The 22259-nt window shown below is 46.2% G+C and overlaps 1 protein-coding gene across 1 annotated transcript in view; it reads right to left on the bottom strand.

The window, feature by feature from the left end:
• The window catches only part of LOC123756013 (major facilitator superfamily domain-containing protein 6), an 88310-nt gene that overhangs the window by 10401 nt on the left and 55650 nt on the right, over positions 1-22259 (bottom strand). Inside the window, exons 7-9 of the mRNA XM_069300052.1 lie at positions 21132-21335; positions 19033-19200; positions 6422-6610 (exon numbers count right to left, since the gene is read on the bottom strand). Of these exons, the coding sequence (XP_069156153.1) occupies positions 6422-6610; positions 19033-19200; positions 21132-21335 (561 nt within the window). The remainder of the gene's footprint in view (positions 1-6421; positions 6611-19032; positions 19201-21131; positions 21336-22259) is intronic.

Below are 22259 nucleotides of genomic sequence, written 5' to 3'. Positions count from 1 at the left end.
GGAGAATAGAATGGCCCTGGGCAGCGAGGATATGTCGAATATCGTCGTGGCAGTCGCGCAGGTCCCGAACACCGGTCGCAACATGGGGCGGGAGCAAAATAGTGCCAACACTGGCATTCAACTGGACGTTCTTCGAGACCCGAACGGGGGTCTCGCTAAGGCAGGATAAGGCAGCCAAGCGGGAAGCAGCATCCTGAGAAGGAGCAGCAACGACACGCGTACCGAGACGAGTGGGGTTAAAAGTAATGGAGGCATCCACGGAATCAATGAGATGTCGATGAAGGGAGAAATCGTCAGGAGGCGCAGAATCAAGAGGGAGGAGATCAAAATATTTGGCCCACGAAGCGGGACCAAACAAGGCTTGATAGGTAGCAGAACTGGAAGGAATCGAGCGAGGGCGGCCGTGACGAGAACGGCGGTGAGAACCCCCAGAGAGAGAGGGGTTAAAAGGCGCAGTAGTAACAACTAGAGAAGGAGCCGCGCCAGGGGACGAGGTAGTCACCACTGGGGGCTTGGGGCTCGACCCAACCACAGAGGAGGGAGGGGAGCCAGGGGAAGGAGTCAGAGAGGCCAAAGGAGGAGCAAGGTCGGGGCCCAATGCAGCGGAGGCTACTGAGCCCGGTCTTCCAATACGGACCGACTCGGGGGCTTGGTCGCCCACCCCACGAGCCTGAAAAGGTAAGCCAGAAACAGCCGAAACAGGGGTTATCATCTTGACGAAATTACGAATTCACTCACGAATGTGCCCCCACACCCACCATGGAGCCACAATTAGAGGCAGGACACCCAACAAGAAGCTATCGCCGATCTTGTCGGGGCCTCCTAGGGGTGCGTCGTGAGTATACGCCCCACAAACGCCACCTTAAGAAACCGACAGTCCGTCGAGATCGGGTTCAGTGACGAAGTGGGGATTGACAATAAAAGGTTCCCCTCGCTCTCGACGTCGGGTACCGCAGTTCTACGGGTGCAAGAGTATGCCTCCTCAAGCACCCGGGCGTCAAAGTAGAAGAAGTCCAAGGGAAGAACCAGAACGAGCAAAAGGTCGGCAGGAAACGGCAAGCAGATAGGAGAAGAGGGGGGAGAAAAACGAAACAGAAGGAAAAGGAAAAGATGCCCAGCAGAATTGGAGAGGACGGCAGCAGGAGCACAAGGCTAGAAAAGGACAAAGGACTGTCCCAAGGAGCATCACACTCCGGCAGCCGCCCACTAAGCCCCCAGACGGCGACAACGAGCTGAGCGGGGAGGGGGAGTGGCTCTACAAGAATGTAACAACTCTTGTATATATCTAAAAAAAAAAACAAAAAAAAATCAACATCTCATCAACACAAGACTTAAAAAACACATCCTCAACAGCCAAGAAACGCTGTGTGTACTAGTGGCTTTAGGTATTGTATGTACTAGCTCTATCTATAAATGCAACATTATATTTGTAAATCAACTATGTACTTTTCTTGAATAAAAATTTATTTATTTATTTATTTATTCATAAGACCACAAAAAAATTGGAAACACCTCATTGACTAAGAAGAACAACACAGAAAACTTGACACCTCAAGAATTCTAGAAACAAATCAAAAGCCTACAAGGGTCAACCCATATTACATTTAAATACCGTCTACAGAACAACAACAAAAATCACTGAATCAGATGAAGTACTTACAGTTTTCAAACATCAATGGGAACACATTTTTCATCCACATCCTCCTGAACCAACTGCCCTTCCAAACATTGAAGTAGTTTGTTTTGGTGTACCCAGTCTTCAAAATGAAACCCACACCTGATAACCTCACCCCACCACCTTGATAATCTTAACTCATGCACTAAACTACAGACTCCCCCTAACTCCAGCTGATGTCAAGACAGCTCTCATGGGCACTCGTCATAGAGCCTCTGGTGCATCTGGCATTGGCCATACCCTCCTTCGACAACTTCCTGACTACATCATTGCTGCCATCACTAACTTATTCAACGACTCCCTTGCCTCTGGTTATTTTCCTCTCCCCATCAAATTTGCCACCGTTGTTCTCATTCAAAACCTGGAAAATCTCACACTGACCCAAAAAAATTTCAGACTCATAAGTCTTCTAGACACACTTGGCAAAGCCTTTGAAAGGCTGGTTAAGATGAGACTTAAAAGACACCCAAAAGATAGTGACTTACTAACTACTAAAAAGTTTGGCTTCTGGCTTCACTGGTCTACACACGACGCCTTAAGTATCATGACAAATTACATCAGCATCAACCATCACCAAAGACTTTAGACTGCACTCGTCACTAAAGACGTTGAGAAGGCCTCTGACACTGGCACGACGGCTTCAAATTAAAACTGTGAAAATAACTTTAATCTTCCTCTCATCAACGCTAAACTACTTTCTAACTACTTAGACAATAGGACAATGAGAATTAAGACCCTCCAACGACCCTCGGACTACTAAAACTTACATGCCGGTGTTCCCCAAGAATCTGTTCTTGCTCAGACACTTTACATCCTACACCAACGACATTCCTGACCCTATTCATCGCACTTCATTAACTATCTGCTATGCATATGATGTGTCACCTTGTCACCAGATACTCCATTGACACATTATCACAAAAAGTACAAGAACAACTCTATGCTGTAACTGAATGGGAGTATGACCGGCACATTAAAACCAACTCCAATAAATCCAAAATTACCAATTTTTTCTGCAAAAGAACTGCGAACGGTCTCCCGACCTTTACAATACTCAATGAAGTCTTCCCCACCTGTGCTTCAGGTTCTACTCCAGCTCCTGACCCTGACATCACTGTAAACGCTGACATACTTTCAGATCTAATGTCCGATGCTACTCCACCTGTTTCTCCAGCTGCTGCTGACCCTACATCTGACCTAGTAGAGGCTGTAGTTCTCTCCACACCAGACGAAGCTCCTACTGCTCCTGCAGCTCCTAAGGACCTGCAGGAGCTGCAACATCTTTCCTGGTAGAGGTTGTTGCCCTCTCCACGAAAGACGACGACCCTCCAGTACCTGCAGGTTCTGTTGAACAATCGGCGTTGTATCTCAATGCTGCTCGCGATCTTAAATTTACTCCTACACAGAAGTATGTCGCGACTCGGGAATGGAACCTAAACCGCGAAAACGACTTACGGGATGGCAAATTGACATGGCACATAGAGGCTGCAACAGTTCGTTACTGGACTGATGTTACCCTACTCCACCTTGACCTTATTGACCCTGACTACTTTGTGAGGTTCCCGAAATACTCCGCCCGGATGAAGAGTGAAATTCAAGCACTTGAATTTTAGAACATTGGATAGGCGACGGAAAAAGTAGCGAGACGAAGGAAACATCAGTACGACTCAAGAAAGCAGTAGAGTTATGAGCCCCAGCCAAAGCTGGAGGGGGGGGGGGGAGAAAGGAATAACCACGAAAGTGACCAGGACGAGCACCAAGCATCTGCTCCTGGAGACAAACACAAAGTGGTGAAACTATGTAATTAGAAGTTGGAGTTCATGAAAGTTGGCATAAAATCCACGAATATTCCATTGAAGAATAGACATTGTCAAAAGGAGAGAGAACAGCAACAGAGAACAGTGAAGTAACAAAGGCAAAGAACACAGTATACTACATAAGATCAGGATCAGTGAAATCAGGGTTAGGGGGCATGGGTAAATTTACCAATGACGGTGGAGTCAAGGGAGTGGGAGGACGGACCAGAGGCGGATGGACAGGGTCCGGAGCTGGAGAAGGTAATAGAGAGGGGTGGCCAGGATAATCAGGGGAAGGGGAGGGGGGCAGAAAGAGGGGGAGCGCACCTCAGCAAGAGCAGCAACCGACAGAGAATTAAGGGCTAAAGGAACCTCCATAGCTGGGACACGGGGGCTCGACCACCGAAATGGAAGGGGACGCAATGATAGAGTCGGAGTCAGAGGGTGGAGAAGAAAGTGACGCCTTCTTACCTGCCGGGGAGGAAGGAGAGAAGCCAGGCTTACGTTTCTGACTTAAAGAGACAGGTGTGCCAGCAGTAATATACTGGCCTCCATAGTCTCAACAGGAGAAGGAGAACGGGAGCGATCAACATGAATACTGGGGCGATGATGGACAACAGCCTGGACAAACAGGTGGCGTGGAGGGCCAAAAGACAGGTGGAAGGGCCGGGAAGAAGAATCAGAGGGAGGTGGGAAAGAAGACACATCAGATTGGGAAGGAAGGAAAGAAACACCAGACGGAGAACCAGGAGGAGGACCTTCTGGTTCAGAACGTAAATGAGCAGGTGAGATGGTTGTGGGTGTGTCCGGGTCCAAGGCCTGGAAACGGTTGAGAGACTGAGAAAGGAGGTAAGGACGAGGAGAGGGAGAACATGACACACGAGCGTAAGATACGCTAGCGAAAAAGGGCAGATGGCGGACTTGGCGTCTCATCTCAGGGAAAGACAGGGAAAAACTATTGTGGTGCTTCAAGTTGAGAATGGCTTCCTCAAATTTGTAGTGCACACGCACGGCAGAAGGTAGGGAGGGCGTCACCGCAATTGATGCAGTGAGTCTAGGAAGAAGAGCACTCCGTCTTAGAGTGATCCGAGGCCCCACACATGGGGCATAGACACACTACAGTTGTGCATTTGAGGGCACCATGCCCAAAGTTACAGCACCTATTGCAAAGTCTAGATATTCCTGAACAGAGCATCTGACACTAGCAAGAATTATAGAAGACAGAAGGGTCCTACTATCAAAAGTGATCTTCACAACTCAAAGAAGCTTATGACGACCATGAAAGGGTCGAGTGAACGTATCACCCATGATAACAGAATGGCCTTGGGCTTCAAGGATATGTTTAATATCATCGTGACAGTCTTTCAGGTCCCTAACACCAGTCGCAACATGGTGCAGGAGGAGTACAGTGCCAATACTGGCATTTTTGGAGATCTTAACAGGAGTCTTCCCAATGCTGGACAATGCGACTAAGCATGCAGCGGCATCCCGAGAAGGAGCAACAATGACATGTATACCAGTATGGCTGGGGTTCAGATTTACAAAGGTATCCACTGAATCAATGAGGTGTTTATAGAGGAAGAAATCATCAGGCTGTGTAGAACACAGATGGTTGAGATCAAAGTATTTAGTCTTCGTAGCAGGATCAAACAACGCGTGGAACGTATTAGCTTTGGAAGGAATTGTGCGAGTGCGTCTGTGTGTGTGGGGGGGAAGGGGGGTCGGCGCCGAGCATCCCCAGTAAGATGGGAGGTAAAAGGCGCAGTTGTCACAATGAGAGGAGCCACTCCAGGTGATGAGGTGGTCATCACTGGGGGGCTTGGGGCTCAACCCTACCATAGAGGAGGGAGAGGAGCGGAGGGGGGTAGTTAAGAGGGTCAAAGGAGTAGCTTGGTCTTGGTTCAATGGAGCGGGGACTACAGAGCCCGGTCTTCCAACACAGTGACTCGGGGGCTTGGTTCCCCATCCCACGAGTCTGGGAAGTTATAGGGGGATCATTCAGCAGCAAAGAAATGAGCAGGTAAGAATTTCATTCACAAATAAACCCCTATAAACACCATGGAGCCACAATTAGAGGATAGGACACCCGACAAGACAGGGACACCTCCAGGGGAGAGTCGCGAGTATACATCCTGCAATCGCCACCTTAAGAACAGTCAGCCCGTCAAGATCGGGTTCAGCAATGAAGGCGAGGATTGACAATAAAAGCGTCCCCTCACTCGACAAAGTCGGATTACACAGTTCTACGGGGTGAGAGAGAGTGCCTCCCTAAGCACCTGGGCATCAGAACAGAAGATGTCTGGAACCTCAGGACTACGAATCCGAAGCGCTGTCCACTCAGCTGTCAGGCGCCTGTTCAAAGGTGCCTTTGAACTAGCCTGTGGAAGTTCAAAGAAATGTAGGGTAGTGGTCAGTTAAGCTATCGGTGATTATTCCAAAGTTTTCTGCAGAGATTTAGTTAGTCCAGATGTGATCAGGATGGAGGCTGTCATTTCAGTTATTCTGGTGGGTTTATTTATCTTAGGTAATAGAATATAAGATTGCATAGTGATCTTGTCTCACCCCCTTAATACCATGGTTATTTTCCCCTAACATTCAAATAATTTTGCCAACATCTTGCTCAACCCACCCACCCCCATAACACCCTGTTCGACCCACCCCCATAACACCCTGTTCGACCCACCCACCCCCATAACACCCTGTTCGACCCACCCACCCCCATAACACCCTGTTCGACCCACCCCCATAACACCCTGTTCGACCCACTCCCATAACACAATTTGACCACCTCTCCAGCACCTTACTCACCCCCAACACCCTACTCACCCCCCAGCACCTTACTAAGCCTCCAACACCCTACTCACCCCACCCAAATCATCCACCCTGCACACAGTATTATCAACCCCATGTTTAGTGGTGTGTTGCTCTACTTTAGTGAGAGGGGTCTTACATGAAAGGGTTTTTGTGGGTAGAGAGGGCTTCAGGGCGAAGGTCTTGTTGGTGTGTCTTCTGAGGGTGCAGAAGGCAAAGCAATAGATGAGGGTAAATGCCAGGGCTGTACCGGCCAACACCCTGAAGGTTGCCCTGTCTCCCAGAGCTTCCCGCATCTCAGATCCAACCGCTGTACCTAACAGTTTTCCTGAAAAATACAATACAGTAGTACCCTTAACATTAAATATAAGACGTGACAGAACATATTAATAACAGACACCAATATGTAGCCATCAATGACATGACCTCCCTCACTCTACCACTACTGTAGGAGTGCCACAGGGCAGCATCTTAGGACCTCTCCTACTTCTCATATACTTTAATGATTTGCAAAATTTTGGAACGTTTTTAAACCTATACTGTTTGCTGACGATACTACCTGAATCTACTCAGACTCCCAACCCACACACACTAAATAATATTGTAAATAACGAATTAAAATAATGTCCACTCATGGATGTCAACTAACAAACACTGAACAGAGAAAAGACCTACTGCATTTTATTGGGAAGTAAATAGTCAAATCAAATTCAACTTCAGATTGACAATGTTAACATTAGCATTAACAATGATTGAAAGTTCCTTGGCCTATACACAGGCAAGTGACTAAACTTCAGCACCCATATACAACACATAACCAAAAGTCTCAAAAACTGTTGGTATACTCTCTGAAATCAGATATTAAGTTCCCCACTCTGCTCTCCTCTCATTATACTACTCGCTAATCTGTCCTTATCTAACATACGGTATCGGTGCATGGGGTTTAACCACTGCAAATTACCTCAAGCGCATTATCACTCATAGTTCTGCTATCAGACCTATAACAAACTGTTTTCAGGAAACCCACAGCCCCTCTGTTTAAATCCTTAACATGCTAAATATGTACTTACTCTTCCCATTCTCTTGTCCTATTTATATGTAGAAAACCTTGCTCCTAAATGCTAATCCAAATCTGAAATCTTCCTTGATACATGTAATAGAACCCATACCCAAATACCACAAACAAATATCTGATATTCCTAGAGTCAGACTAATTCTGTGCAAACACTCCATGCAAATAAAAGGATCCAGTCTATGGAGCTCACTCCTTAATGGATTAAAAAAATGTCCAACCTATCCTTTATTCAAAAGTACTGTAAAACTAATAAAGTACAGTACCTAATTCCATCCTCAATTTCGTACCTTGTGCTCCAAACTCACACTGTATCTTGTGCTACCCACTCCCCCAATTTTAGTACTTAAGACTTGCAACTTCACCAGTATAATCAATGCAATCAATTTATATTGTGGTTATTCTCAGATTCTACTACAATGTTCCTGTTAACCAAACCTTTTATTAGTTAGATTAGGAACGTACCTGAAACGCCATGCATGTTAGTGGCTTAGGAAGAATGTAATAGTCAAACACCAGTGTTATGTACTCTCACACTGCAATCCCAGGTTGCATTGTTTTTGCCATGTCGTAGTGTAGTGGTCTGTAACACTAGCTTGGGAAGGCCAAGTGAGCGGGTTCGAATCCTCCTCATTGCTCCTGCTGATTTTCTCATTGATACATCACGTTAATGTTTCATTGTAATTAGCTAAGCGTAATTATCTATGTGTAGTTAACAGGGTGAGCAATCGTGAAATAATGTATCAAAGTATGTGTTGAATATTGGTACACAGAGATATATTCAGTTAACTAATATGAGTTAAATATGGTATTCTTTAAACAATAAAACGTACTGTTTTTGCTGTTATTACACTATATATGCACATTATATATACTTATCTACATTTTTGTGCACCATAATTAACCATTAAGTTGGTCTGGCGAGTCCAAACATCATTGTGCCAACACTCGCTAATCAGCTATTGATGCTACCTCACTCAGCAAAATTCCTCCTCCCAACATACTACAGAGCACACATTAATAATTCTAGACAATGCTGATATTATCAGAATCCTAATCACCGAATCCTGAAAATGAATTAGTTTCCACAATTTTGTAAAGGTGTTGGAAATTTCCAACAGTTATTCTCATTCCTAATACAACGGGATGTATTTCCTGTATTAGGCTTCATACACATCTAATATTCATTTACTAATCCTTAATACAACAGGATGTATTTCCTGTATTAAGCGTAATAATTAACACTACTAATATGTAGCTTAGTATTGTAGAATTTACTGTATTAGGTTGTGAAACATCATGTAATTTCTCCTAGAATTGTGCAGTGTTGCGTCAGCCACTCACGGAGACTAAATTTCCACGTACCAGTAGATTTAACACCAGTGTAACCATTTACTTTCCCTTATTAGGAATAATTATTTAGTAATAGGTTTACCTTTAGTATACAATAGTTTACTGGAATTTCCTTACCCAGCTTAATCGCTGTTCCGGTAAATAATATCATAATCTAAAATTATTTCCACCACCAAGCAAGTATTGTTTTATTTGTGCAGTCTACATTAACTGACTTGCACTGTGAGAATCAAACATCACCACATAAAATATAGTGTTCATAAACGCCCCCTTCCCTATTTAGCTTTAATAAATAAATATAATTTATGCTCGAACCCTCACGGTGAGCTTTTGCGCATGCGCGACTTTCGGGAAGGAGGAGAGAGGACTCTCGCCATATTCGATCAACAAGTGGGACGGAGCTCCGAAGCGGTCCAACAAATCTTACCATCCAGACGACATCATAACATCCCTGGACGCTAGATTGAGGACGCAGCTTATCAGAATTACGGACACCAGTTCGGCAGGCATTTACACCTCTTAGTTTAATTTATTGAGCTCAAAGATTAACTAATATAGGTGGCCATGTCGTAACGCTGCGGGCGTACCAAAAATTCCCACGTGAGTGCAACTCCTTTCCCTCCAAATATTTAGATATTACTTTATATGTGTGTAAATACTAGTTTGGGGTGGAAATTACGGAATTATCATTATTGCAGCATGGTGCAACATACCTGAGGAAGCGTGTGACCGCCATACCTTCACGTGTTCCAAGTATTGCTATCTCAAACTGTTTCCAGGCTGATGTACAATGGACTGCATCTACGTCCCTCTGTCACAGCTGAGATTTAATCAGTTTTCATTGTAGATAGTACCTTATTATTCAGAGTCCATATATTATGGTTTTACAAACCATGTATTACTTTTATGCATTACTAATCTTTACATTGCAATAGTATTTCTTGTATTATATTTTCTCATTATCTATATGTGTGCATATTATACTACTCATTATTATTATTGCATAATATATGTTACACAGATTAAACTCATAGAATAACCCCCCAAAATGTGTCATGGGAGGCTGGCTCTAGAATTATCTAATTTACAGTCATTGCTTAATAGAATTTATTCACATATAATCATAGATCTATAAGCCACTGATTTCCTCATTTCATTACTCATTCTGGTCCTTCGAGCTATCTTAGAATTAATCATTATTTTGCATTCTTATAATAATACATTTTATTAGTATTATACTGGAGCCAGATTTCCCCACAAAAGGCACTTGAGCTGTCATTTCAAGATGCTTAGAAGCAGCAAACAGTAGCACAGTGCTAGGTGGCTGTCTGCCTCGTGCTGTGATCATCATAAAGGGTAATGTGTTCACTGATATCTGAACAGTGTACACAGATCATCGCAAAATAATTGCAGTACAGTACTTGAATTTTTTCACTTAAGTGATGCTGTGGACAGAAGCTGAACAGCAGTGCTGTTAGCTTGTGTTGCATATGCCAGTCTTGGTTGGTCCCTCAGTACTGAGGCCTACACACACACACAGGGCTAACAACACTGCATACCAGACATGATAGGCCTGATCCCATAAAAACGTTCAAAATTCTGAACAATTTGGAGGGTGTTGATCCGGACAACTTTTGCAAAAGGTCAGATGTAATGCAGACAAGGAGTAACAGTTAAAAGCTCAACAAGCCTCAATGTTGGACTGAAAATAGGAGATACTTTTTAACCGAAGGGGTATAAACCCATGGAACCACCTACCTGCCGAAAGAGTAAATGACAAAACTCTGCCAAGATTTAAAAACGAACTTGAAAAAAATCATCAGGACAAATGGGGGGGACCTATGACAAGCCACCGGCTTCCTCTCCTCATCTACCACGAGTATGTTAGTGGCTCCCAGGTAAATTCAAGATGTATATATATGCAGCAGAAATACCGGTTGAGAAGACCGAGGGGGAAGGTCAAACCAGCAGAGTAGACCACTGGGGCGATCATAAAAGGGGCAGAGACCCATACAAATGCCCAGGTTCGAACACTGAGCAAGCAGCACATGAAACCCAGGCTGAGCTGGACACCCAGGACCACCTATTCTTGGAAGGACACTAATCTGACCAGGACATGTCGTGACCCTCCCCTCCCCCCCCACCTCCTAAATGAGTGGGAGGAGTCAGGTGAATGATCTCACGTTAGTGCCCAGAGAATTTGATCATTTGTTATACATATTTGGGCAAATTCTTTCGCTGGGTTTCAAGGCTTTGGTCTACTGAAGCCAGCAATGGTTTGTTTTGACTTGCTGATTTTCTGGCTGCTTCCCTGGTGAGGTGGTGAAAATAAATGTCACCACTCTCTGTGCCTCTGAGGGGGATGCAGGGGGGGGGGCAAGTTCTGGTCTCCGGTAGGCCTATAGAATTCCATAGCTGATGCTACGTAGTAGTTGGTATATCAGTATATAGTAGCCTCTTAGGGCTAACTTGGGCTCACACAGAAATTGAAATTTCATTACATTCAAGACTGGTTTTTTTGCATAATGTAATCATATTAACATGATGTATCAATCAGAAAATAAGGAGAGCTGTGAGGATGATTCGAACCTGCACACCTCGTACGCCCTAGACCACTACATGGTCAAAAGCAGTGCAAGCCTGGAATTCAACTGAATCCTCTAGGGGTCCCGAGGCTTCTACTTAAGGGGCCCGGTGACTGAGGAGTATTTTTTCAAATATGAAATATATTGAAAAAAAATCCCGTTATTTGGCATCAGCGTCGTGAAATTTTCATCCCAATATGTTAAGAAATGGATTTTTTACAAATTTGTTAAAGATAAATACGTGCGCGACGGGCAGCAACCGGAACTGATAATAACAATAACACCACCTATTTACTGGCAATCTGGGATAAAGAGATACAAACACCTGTTCGACGCACAAAGCAGCTGGTATGCCTTGTATGGTATGATATGCAGCTGGGACCACCTGCGGGCCAGATTTCACACATGAGTTAGTATATTATTATGCTGTATTTTATTACATATCATATAAATACATTGCCCAATGGCAATATTTTTTATGCTCCTTTGTATGAAAAGCTGACAACCATATTTTTCTACTTTTTCTGTTCTCTCCTTTGTTTCTATGCGGATTTTGTTGTGACTTCTACATCTTGAAGAATGCATATCCGGCACTAAACATGTGAAGTTGGAACGAAATTGGTCAGCATGTAAATCAGCCACAGGTGACTTTTTTTTTGGGGGGGGGGGCCGATTTATTTACAGATTTCAAACTATTTTCTTTGTCTCTTTAGCCAGGCGTTAGTCACAATAACGTGGCTAAAGTATGTTGACCAGACCACACTCTAGAAGGTGAAGGGTCGACGTCGTCCCTTCACCTTCTAGTGTGTGGTCTGGTAAACATTGTCTCTTTAGGTTGTTTTGATGAATGAGGACCAGAAGAGGACCTTATCACTTATATATGGGCAATAAAGTTACTGGCATATATATATTTGTTATCCCTACATTTTGTTTTTTGGGGTTATTTTTTCTTTACTTCATTTCAACACATATTGACCTACAACTTTCACATATTCGAGTAGGAATGCCCAGCAATCTTAAATAAAACTTACAAGATATGTCATAAATTCGAAGTGCTATATTTATTGTCGAAAACTTTAACTTCATTTTTCTCTATGAACATAATTTTCATCTTTGAGGCACTATAAAATCTTCAGTGTCTGATTAATTCTCATTATTTTTACGTATGTTCAAAGTTCTTAGCTCAAGGTTTTCTTTTTGTAGTTAGTCATAAAGCCATAACGTTTGGAGCTATAAATTGTGTGTCTAAATTTTGCACATATTTGGATGGCAACCTTGAAAAAATATTTTGCAGCAAGCTATACTCTCAAACAATATTTTGCAATATGAAACATGAAGGTTATATGCCGTTCTGAGACCATAATGAATAAAATAACTGGTTACATATTTAATATTTTGACATCAAATTTGAAATTTTTTAATTTTTTTTTTGTATTTTTTTCTGTTTATGGTATGATATTGATCCATTAGAAAAATTTGGAGCATTTACCATAAAGATACTATTCACAAAAAAAACTAGCGTTGAATGTAATGAAACACCATTTTCTGAGTGAGACCCGAAGGCTCCCCAGAGCTTATCCAGGCTGATATGCTAATGTCAGGCTTTGGCATCAGTCATGTGTATGGAGTTCTGTGGGCCTACCGGGGACCACGAGCCAGAACCTGGCCCGCTCAGAGATGCATGGGGGAGCAATGGCCTATAGAAACCCCCGTGTGGTTGGAAGCATTCTATGTCTGCCATCGACCGGGTCAGGCACCCAGAAAGGTAAGTGTCGCAAAACACACCCCTATTCTGGTGAAAATTGCTACCAAAAGCCGAACAAGTGGATAGAACTCCTCAAAACAAGCAAGCAAACGAGCATGACGTCACACGTCGCCGCGCCTCTGTCTGCGCAGCTCCCGCCTTCCCGGAAGGGGGAGCCCCAGACCCTCAAGCCGGCTATCCACCCTTCAGTTCTGAGGCTGGATGTCAAAAGACACGAAAAAACGCCGGCCGGAGGGGAGGGAGGTTTGCTGGGGAGCCTCCGGGTCTCGCCCAGAAAATGGCATTTCAATACATTCAGCGCTGGTTTTCTGGGGAAGCCCAGTCGGCTCTCCAGAGCTATCTACCCAAAAATGCAAATAAGAGACCAAAACTGGGAGGCGGAGAAAAGAAGGAGATGGCCTCATGCAAACAAACTTATCAGAAAAACCAAAAGAGCCAAAACCCAGGCACTGGAAGAAGGTATGAAGCACACCAACTCAACCCCCAGAGGCTAACTCCAACAAAAAAAAGAGCCTCGGAAAACAACTCTGAACCGAAGGGGCCATCACAAACCAAGGAGAAGAGAAAAGAGCACACAATCCAAGAACCAGATTGGCTCAAGCGGTGCAAGAGCAGGCCGGAGGTGAACCATGCTCGCGAAGCGGTGCCGAGGCATCTTCTAAAATCAAAACATCCCGGAGTAGCTCCGTCAGCGCCGCACGAGACAAGTCGACAGTATGTGGCAAGATGACGGCCCCCAAACCTCCACAAGAGAAGGACCAGATCACGTTAAGAAAACATAGCGAACCGACGAAGGGACAAAAAGAAAAAGGAAAGGCCACCAAAGAAAACCCCACATCGCCGTCAAGACGAAGCACGCAGGTGGGACTCCATCAACGAAGCCATCTGACCACCAACAGATGGTGAGATACTCGAGGCAGAACTGAACCAGCCCCGCCATGGACCGATCGAGTATAGAAAGAGGCAGAGTCGCGGGAAAATCTCGGGTGCAACCACCGAGCAGAGCTGGAACCCAAGCCAGTAAGGAATGAGAAGGAACATCTGCTGTACAGAACTTCCCAATGCCAGCGAGCCCGTGTTGAGATTGGAGACACTGTGGCCCCGATGCGAGACTTGTAAGAAGTGACACCACAAAATCCGAGAAATGCCGAGTGGCAGGGTAAGCCAGGAAAACAGGAACCCAAACCTAGCAAGTCGGGAATCGTCAAACCACAGGGGCGGTGCAAAAACAGGGAATGGAACATGGACAAAGTTCAACCGAGCCCCCTACTCAGAGAACCCCAGCAACATCAAAGGCCCGAGACTGTTCAACACGCCTCCACGACAGAAGGGGGAAAACAGACCGTCTCCTCACAGTGACCAAGAGAGAATTGGATCAACACCCCCAAAGGATACCTGAACAACCAGGCTGTAAGTAATATGTCAGGCTGCACACAGCAGCGTCAAACATCCTGGGCGACCAGACCAGTAATGAGGAGGCCCTGTTGACGACCGTGCCGTGGGATACCAAGCCCTGGGAAACACTGCAAGGTAACAGCAAGGCAGCAGCAGGTGTCAAGACGCACATACAAAAGCACACAACAAGGTGTAATGAGAGGGGCGAGGTAACATCAGATCTATTAAATCCCTTGACACTTAGCACAACACAAACGCAAACTAATTTGTACAGGGCTCGTCGCAGACGTCAAGCCCTGTATGAGGAACTGACACGCAAAACAATCCAACTACCCCGCAGGGCAGTCGACCTGAAGCGGATACAGGAACAAGCTATATGGAGTAGAAAAACAACCACAGCACCAGCAGCGAGGGACATGAGCATAAGAGAAAGATGAGGAACGAGGAAGATAGGCAGCAACGGGAACGTAAGGGACAGGACCAACAACACAGAGGCCATGTCCATGTCAGGCGAACGACAGCCAAGAAGCGGGACCAAAGAGCTAAAGCTCAACCCCAAGCACAGCTAGGTAAGGACAACTAGGTGGGCACAGAGAATCCAATGTATAAGGAAGGGCTAAGCCAGGCACTGCAAGACGGGCAAGGAAAGAGTGACCCAGATAAGACCACGAAAAACGGGGCCGTAACCCATCGTGTAACAAACAACACAAACGAACAAGGAAGGCTCCAGGAAGAAGCACGCCCGAGCCAAACAAAATGCCACAACCAAACCCCAACACAGAACCCCAGTATCAAGCCACAGCAAAATGTTACCACATAACATCCTGACCCAGTGTAACATTTACCCCATAACATTTACCGTCACCATTGTACCTCAAAACAAGGCGAAGATAGGGGCCCCTTGATGGACTCAAGCATGTGATGATCATGTACATGAGTGGGACCGGATTGGTAGAAATAAGAACTGCCTCGTATGGGCAAATAGGCCCTCTGTAGTCACCTGGGTCTTATGGTCGTCAAGTCGTAGTCACGAACCAGGGCCTGGCCAAAAGAGACGCCAGACTGCATAAACTCGCCTGCAAAATGTAGGCACGAATGTTGCATGACAACGTAGCCGATAGGAGTCCGGGAGCAGCACCAGAGGAAGAAGGCCAGAGCCACACCCGCAGGAGAATAGTAGGGTAGAGGTGAAGGAGGCGCCCCACACCCAATTGCAATGAAAACGCAGCATCCTCCCCATAGCAGCAACCCAGAACACCCCCAGCATCTATGGGGCAGGGACTGGAGAGACGAGAGGAGCGAGAAGCGAAGCACCAGAGAAAAAAAGGATGTGGAACACCAGCACTTGTGTACACCGTCTACAACAAAAACTCCCAGGGCGCACGCGTAGGACAAATGAGGTCCGAACCGCACAACCCTGCCCAGCGGGGAGGGCGCCAACAAGGAGAATCACAAAATATTAGCAGTGCCTTGACAGAGCACAGAGAGAAGAAATAATGACAAAAGAACGAGACAGTATAAAAAAGACAGGAAGCCCGGAAGAGAACCAACGAGTCCAAAAAGGACCGGTGGTAAGCCTCACTGGAAGACGACAGACATTCCAATAATGCGGGAAGAATCGAAGACCTTCCCGCATCCTCGAAATCTCACAGAAGCAAACAATATCAGGAAGGCTTAGAAAGGCACAGTCGCACCAGAGACCAAAAGTAATGCAGAAACCCCAATAACAGGGGAACATGCCCCCCCTTAATGACAGATTAGTTCCGCCCCAGAGAAAAGGGGGTAGAAACGGAGAAAAGTACCCACTGATAGGACGGAACTGAACGGACCCAAAGGAACAAGGATCCAAACCCGGGGAGGGGCCGACGCCCAACAACTCCTATACAGAGGGGGGAAGGAAAAACCCCACTCCCCGCAAACACAAGCCCCGCACTGAGGGTAGAAAAACCCTGGCGGGGTCCAACAAGGCTCGAGGCCTCCTAAGTCAGCCCCTCCCCAACCCCGGGAACCTCCATGGCAGGCCCCGGGGCCAAGCCGTCCCCCCAAAGCCCGAGCCTCAAAAGAAAAGGCCGGGGCAACCGGAAATTTACCAAGAAAGCCCACTGGTAGATTCATACAACCCTGCTGAAGGAACTGGCTCGAATGCCTCCGTTGCTACCCTGGAAGGGGAAACCCCCGAGACCGCTCGAGTCTCAAGCCCATCAAAACCCCGCCCCAACCCTGAACCCACAGATGGCACGGATCCGGATGCAGGGAGGAAGGAGGGGGGGGGAACCAGACTGAACCACAATAGGGAAAAGACAAGGGGGCGAGGAAGGAACAAAACCGAAGCAATCAATACCCCCAAGCCCCGTCACAACAATAAAAAGCGGGGCAGCCTTGGGCCTTCCGGGCCTACAAACAACCTAGCGCGTTGCCACCACCTGAACTTAACGTGCAACGCTCGTGCTGCCTGCACCTAGTCAGCATAAGATCAGGTAACCAAGTCACAAACAAGCAACGAAACTCGCAGGACTCCGGGTCGAAGGTGCCACCAATCCCACAGGCAGCAGACGGAGGCAAAAACCGTGAGGGTCACCCTAAGTCAAGAGGACCGAGCAACCCTCAAACTCGCACGAAGCGAGGGGGGGGGGGGGGAAGGGACTCCGGGGACACATCTGTCGGACCCACGCACCCCCCCAAGGGAATTCCCAGGGTCCTGAGCGTTTAACGTAACTGATGCCCAGGTAATCCCAGGCAGGGTACTGCTAATCGGCGCCCATGTATACCAAACAACCTTCTAAGAATTAAACCCCTGAGATGCGTAAACTCATGGGTACCTAGCAGGGGGAACCACCGGAAGAAAAAAAAGAGTACTCAGAACACAGGGGACATGAACCAAGGCAGACCCCTCCCCCACCAGGCAGACAAACAAAAAGAAAACGAAAACCCCGCAAGAGGACACCGTACCCAGGCGGAACAGAGCCGGCCGCTATGATTGGTGAAAACAAGCTGCGCAGTACCTCCTGCCCCTACCAGCGCAAAACTGCCCATCACTCTAAGGTGAACAAGGAAGACAGAACACCCTGCCACACAAAGGGAGGCCGAAAACCAAGAAGTAAATGGCCTAGCAGAGGCAGAACCCAAGGAACTTGTGAAAGGTAACCCCAAGCCCCATGGGCAGTATTTACAGGGCACCTAGGGAAGGAAACCCTAGTCACATGCAGCCCGAGTCCTGGAGAATCACTCCCAGCTCACGCACCACCTAGCAGTCACCACACACTAGGTACAGTGCTGAAACGACCACCGGAGCCGGAGCACACGACCATTGCCTCTAGCATCAACCTTAGAACTGAAGGGTGGATAGCAGGCGCAAGGGGTCTGGGGCTCCCCCTTCCCCCTCCCGGGAAGGGGGGGAGCTGCGCAGACAGTGGCGCGGCGACGTGTGACGTCATGCTCGTTTGCTTGTTTCTTTCTGGGGAGTTCTATCCACTTGTTCGGCTTTTGGTAGCAATTTTCACCAGAATAGGGGTGTGTTTTGCGATGGTTACCTTTCTGGGTGCCTGACCCGGTCGATGACAGACATAGAATGCTTCCAACCACACGGGGGTTTCTAGAGGCCATTGCTCCCCATGCCTCTCTGAGGGGGCCAGGTTCTGGCTCGTGGTCCTCGGTAGGCCCACAGAACTCCATACACATGACTGAAGTCAAAGCCTGACATTAGCATATCAGCCTGGATAAGCTCTGGTGAGCCGACGGGGCTCCCCCCAGATAATTGAGTGTGCTTGAGGAAGTTTTGGTGGACGAGCACTTGGCCTCCTTAAGCCCAATCAGGGGTTTCACACATAGCCCGCACGCACCCTGGCTGTGGTCCAGGAGGTCCACCTCTAACTCTTCTCTTCAAATGCACAATGAAATCCCATTAACGTGAAGTATCAATGTAAAAACCAATAGGAGCCATGAAGAGGATTTGAACCCTCTCACTTCGTACTACCAAGCCCACATAGAGCACTACACCACGATTTGGTCAAAAGGAATGCATCCTGGGATTCAACTGAATCGTATCTGGGTCCTGAGGCTTCCAGTGAGGCCCAGTGGACAATGTGTGAAAATCCCTGATTGGGCTTCATTGGAAGCCTCAGGACCCCATATAGGATTCAGTTGAATCCCAGGTTGCATTCCTTTTGACCACATCGTGGTGTAGTAGTCTAGGGTGTGGGCTTGGAAGTACGAAGTGAGAGGGTTCAAATCCTTCTCACGGCTCCTCAGGATCCGTGAGGAGGATGCACCTCACGGCTTCTACTCATTTTATTATTACCTTTTTTAGTTCTGTATAATTTGGAAAATTACTGACACGCAAAACAATCCAACTGCCCCGCAGGCCAGTTGACCTGAAGCGGATACAGGAAACTTAAGATAATTAACGAAAGGCAGAGAAAGGCACCTGGTGTAAGTTAAGTACGTTTATGTAATGGTTGGTATTGCCCTAGTGTTAGCAATTTCGGGTTTGAGTGAGTGGATTACGGAGATAATATCTCGAGGGATGTATTTACAACATTCACATCTCAATCAAGTCAAGAGCTACTCCAAAATTAACTCACCAACACCAAAGTAGACAACAGCAAAGATGCCTCGGAATGTTGTGATGGTATCCATGGGGAAGAGGACGGTGCAGTACATAATGGCAGCAGTGAAGAGCAACCCATTGGCCACAGACTCCAGCATTTCCAATGGGAGCACCCACCATGGGTCAATCAGTACACTCATTCCTGCATGTAAACATGATATATTTGTATAAAATAGCATGTTGTTAAATTTGAGTATATGTAATCTGCATACAGGAGTTTGATATGAATGTCTATAACCTAAGTTATTAAATTCAGGTCAGCTCAAATTAAGCTAGGATAATTAAGTCGGGAAAAACACCATTTCACAGGGCGCCTCTTATGAGTCCCTGAAGCCGCCCAACTACCAAGTCACATCAGCCGAGGAGTTCTGTTTGGCCTACCAGAGACCTGAGCCAGAGCCTGGCTTTCCTCACAAAGCTAGTGACACTGCCACTCCACCAGGAAAGCATACAACAAGTTAGGAAACCAATACTACCACTGCTGGGCTGAAGAGACCAAAGTCTCGAAACTGCAAAACTGGCTTGTGACCCCCACAACCAGACAATGTAAACAATGGATCGAATCTCTTGGAACTAATGCATCCACCCCTATCAACTGGCGAGGATCTGGGGCTCCAGATCAGCCCTAGCTCTCCAGGCCAGCTCTGTCGCCGATGTGGACATGACTGGTTATTCAGTGTAGGGTGCCCAGGTTATCAACAAGCCACATGGGGCCTGCTGCTTCTAAGCTAAGAGTCAGCCATCCTTAAGCTTTGTCCTACTGAGGATGGGGGGTCCATTTACTTGGTATCGTCCTATATTTTAGTAAGCTTCACGGGCATGTTTTCCATCTGGTTTGTGGTGCATGATCCTGGTTCATAGGGTGCTTGGAGCTGTACGTGCTCATGGACTACATCCCCAGAGTGTTCACATTGTTACCCCTATAGCGACAGTTTTCTTGCCTGGTGTGTTTGGGAGATTGTTCTTGAGTGGCCACACTATTGGGGAGAGGGCCTTACCTTGGGGTGTGTATAAGGGTCTTTTGCCCTTCTGTCTAAATCCTTGAGTAGAGGTAAGCATTTTGGCTGCTTGGGACATACTGGGGTTCACATGCTTGCTTGTTTTACACAGCATATCGAAGTCTATCTTCACAGCTACTTTGACTAGGCTACGTCAGTCTTCCCAGAACTCTGTCATATAACGCTTTGAAACTACTGATAGCTCTGGCATCCACCAACATCTACCACTCTGTTTGCGAAAGTGAATTTTCTTTTATTTCTTCTGCAGATTTGTTTAGTTGAAATCTATGACCGTTTCTTGAAGTTCCAGGTCTCAGGAATTATTCTCTATCAATTTTAATGAGTCCCGTTACTATTTTGTATGTAGTGATCATATCGCCTCTTTCTTCTATCTTATAGTTTTGGCATATTTAATGCCTCTTACCTCTCCTCGTAGCTCTTGTCCTTCAGTTCCAGGAGCCATTTAGTTGCATGTCTTTGCACCTTTTCCAGTTTGTTGATGTGCTTCTTAAGATATGGGCACCAAACAACCGCTCCATATTCCAGCTTTGGTAGTGCTAATGTGCTCGTACTAGTTTCAAGAGATTTCATCGTTTGTTTACATTGTTTGGGGGAATTCTTCTGGTAGTTTTGAGGCTTCAGTCTCTTTGAACCCGGTAGTGGTCTGTATTCTTTTGCTGACTTTCCTTTTTATTTTCCCGGTGTGGTGGCAGTGTCACCTGCTCTATGCCTCTGTAAGGGTGCCTGCCTCTGGTCCTCCGGTAAACTACACAAAACACTGCGGCTGATGTGACCTAGTAGATGGGAGCCAACTCGATGAAATTGCTTCAGGGAGCCACTGGGGCTCATCCAGAAAAGAGATGTTTCATTACATTCAATGTTAGTTTTATCTAGCTTGTGAAATACCATACTAGTGATCATATCTCAAATTATATCTTATTACATGTACTTAATGAAAGTTTGTGCCCGCCTTTTCATAATGCACATTTCCAGCAATGTACAACTTGGCAAAAGGTTCTTAAACAATTAAAACTTCATATATACCAGTGAAGCTGGGTAGGAACATCCAACTTACCAACCAGCCTAACAGCATAAGCAGATAAGCCTGCCATTATCAGAGGAGCATGACCCATGAGCCTCACGAAGTAAGAAGTGACTAGGGTGATAATGAGCTCAAAGGGTGCCCCAACCGTCACGGTGAGGCCAATGAGAATGTTGCTAGCACCCAAGCTAAACAAATAGCGATACATGAACGTCTCCAGGTACCCGATGAACACACCTGCCAAGGAAAGTGAAAACAGAATTGTTAAGAATTTTTCAGTGCAAGGATATGAAAAATATTCTTTACTGACATTTGCAAAACAATCTAGGAGAGTGGTTCTCAACTTTTTCACCACCAAAAGTCCTCTTGTATTTAAATTAATTTTTCCATGCACTCCAGTTTTTGAAAGGCCTGTCTACTCGAGACAAATTTTCTGCGGGGAGCCAGAAGTTTACATTGACTGATAGTTTACCATCTACTAGGTTGCATCAGCAGTTCTATTGGCCTACCGGCCAAAAGAACTTCAAACGCCAGAACCTGGCCCCCCCCTCTCACAGAGGCACAGTGTGGTGACATGAATTTATTTATATCATCACAGGAGAAGCAACCAGAAAGTCAGCGAGTCAAAACAAAGAACTGCTGGCTTCAATAGAGACTGCAGCCTCTAAAACTACTAAAATAACTATGTAAATAAATGATCGAATTCTCTCAAAAGTACCGCAAACTCGTTTGCCCTACCTCCCCCACTCGTTCATGGGTAAGAGAGGAGGTAGCCCATGGTCAACCGGGCTCCCTGCTTCCGGTCCAGATGAAGGTTTCCGGGTCGGAGCGGAGTTGAGCTTGGGATGTGGCTCAGATAGCTCCCGGGATTGTCCCTTCAAATATAGGTGCGGAGACAGTTGAGCCTGCTCGTCCCGCTGTGGCTTTGGTATTCCTTTCAGCCAACCCCCCTTCCCTGGAAGCCTTTCCTTTGGACCCCAATTTTCTATCCCATGCCTGTGCTGGGCAGCTGAGCTGCTCCTCTCGGGCTGTATGATCCCGTGCCCAGTTTGTCAACTCCTGGTTCCACGGTTCATGCGATATTTGAGATTTTTTTAGGCAAGTGTACGGGACATTAAAAGGGTTAAAAAGGGACATTGTTACAAAGAGATTGGATTAGAC

Source organism: Procambarus clarkii, chromosome 43, assembly GCF_040958095.1.
Source record: "Procambarus clarkii isolate CNS0578487 chromosome 43, FALCON_Pclarkii_2.0, whole genome shotgun sequence".
NCBI lineage: Eukaryota > Metazoa > Arthropoda > Malacostraca > Decapoda > Cambaridae > Procambarus > Procambarus clarkii.
The sequence above is the reverse complement of the archived record's forward strand: the minus strand, read 5'-3'. Positions and strand labels throughout refer to the sequence as shown.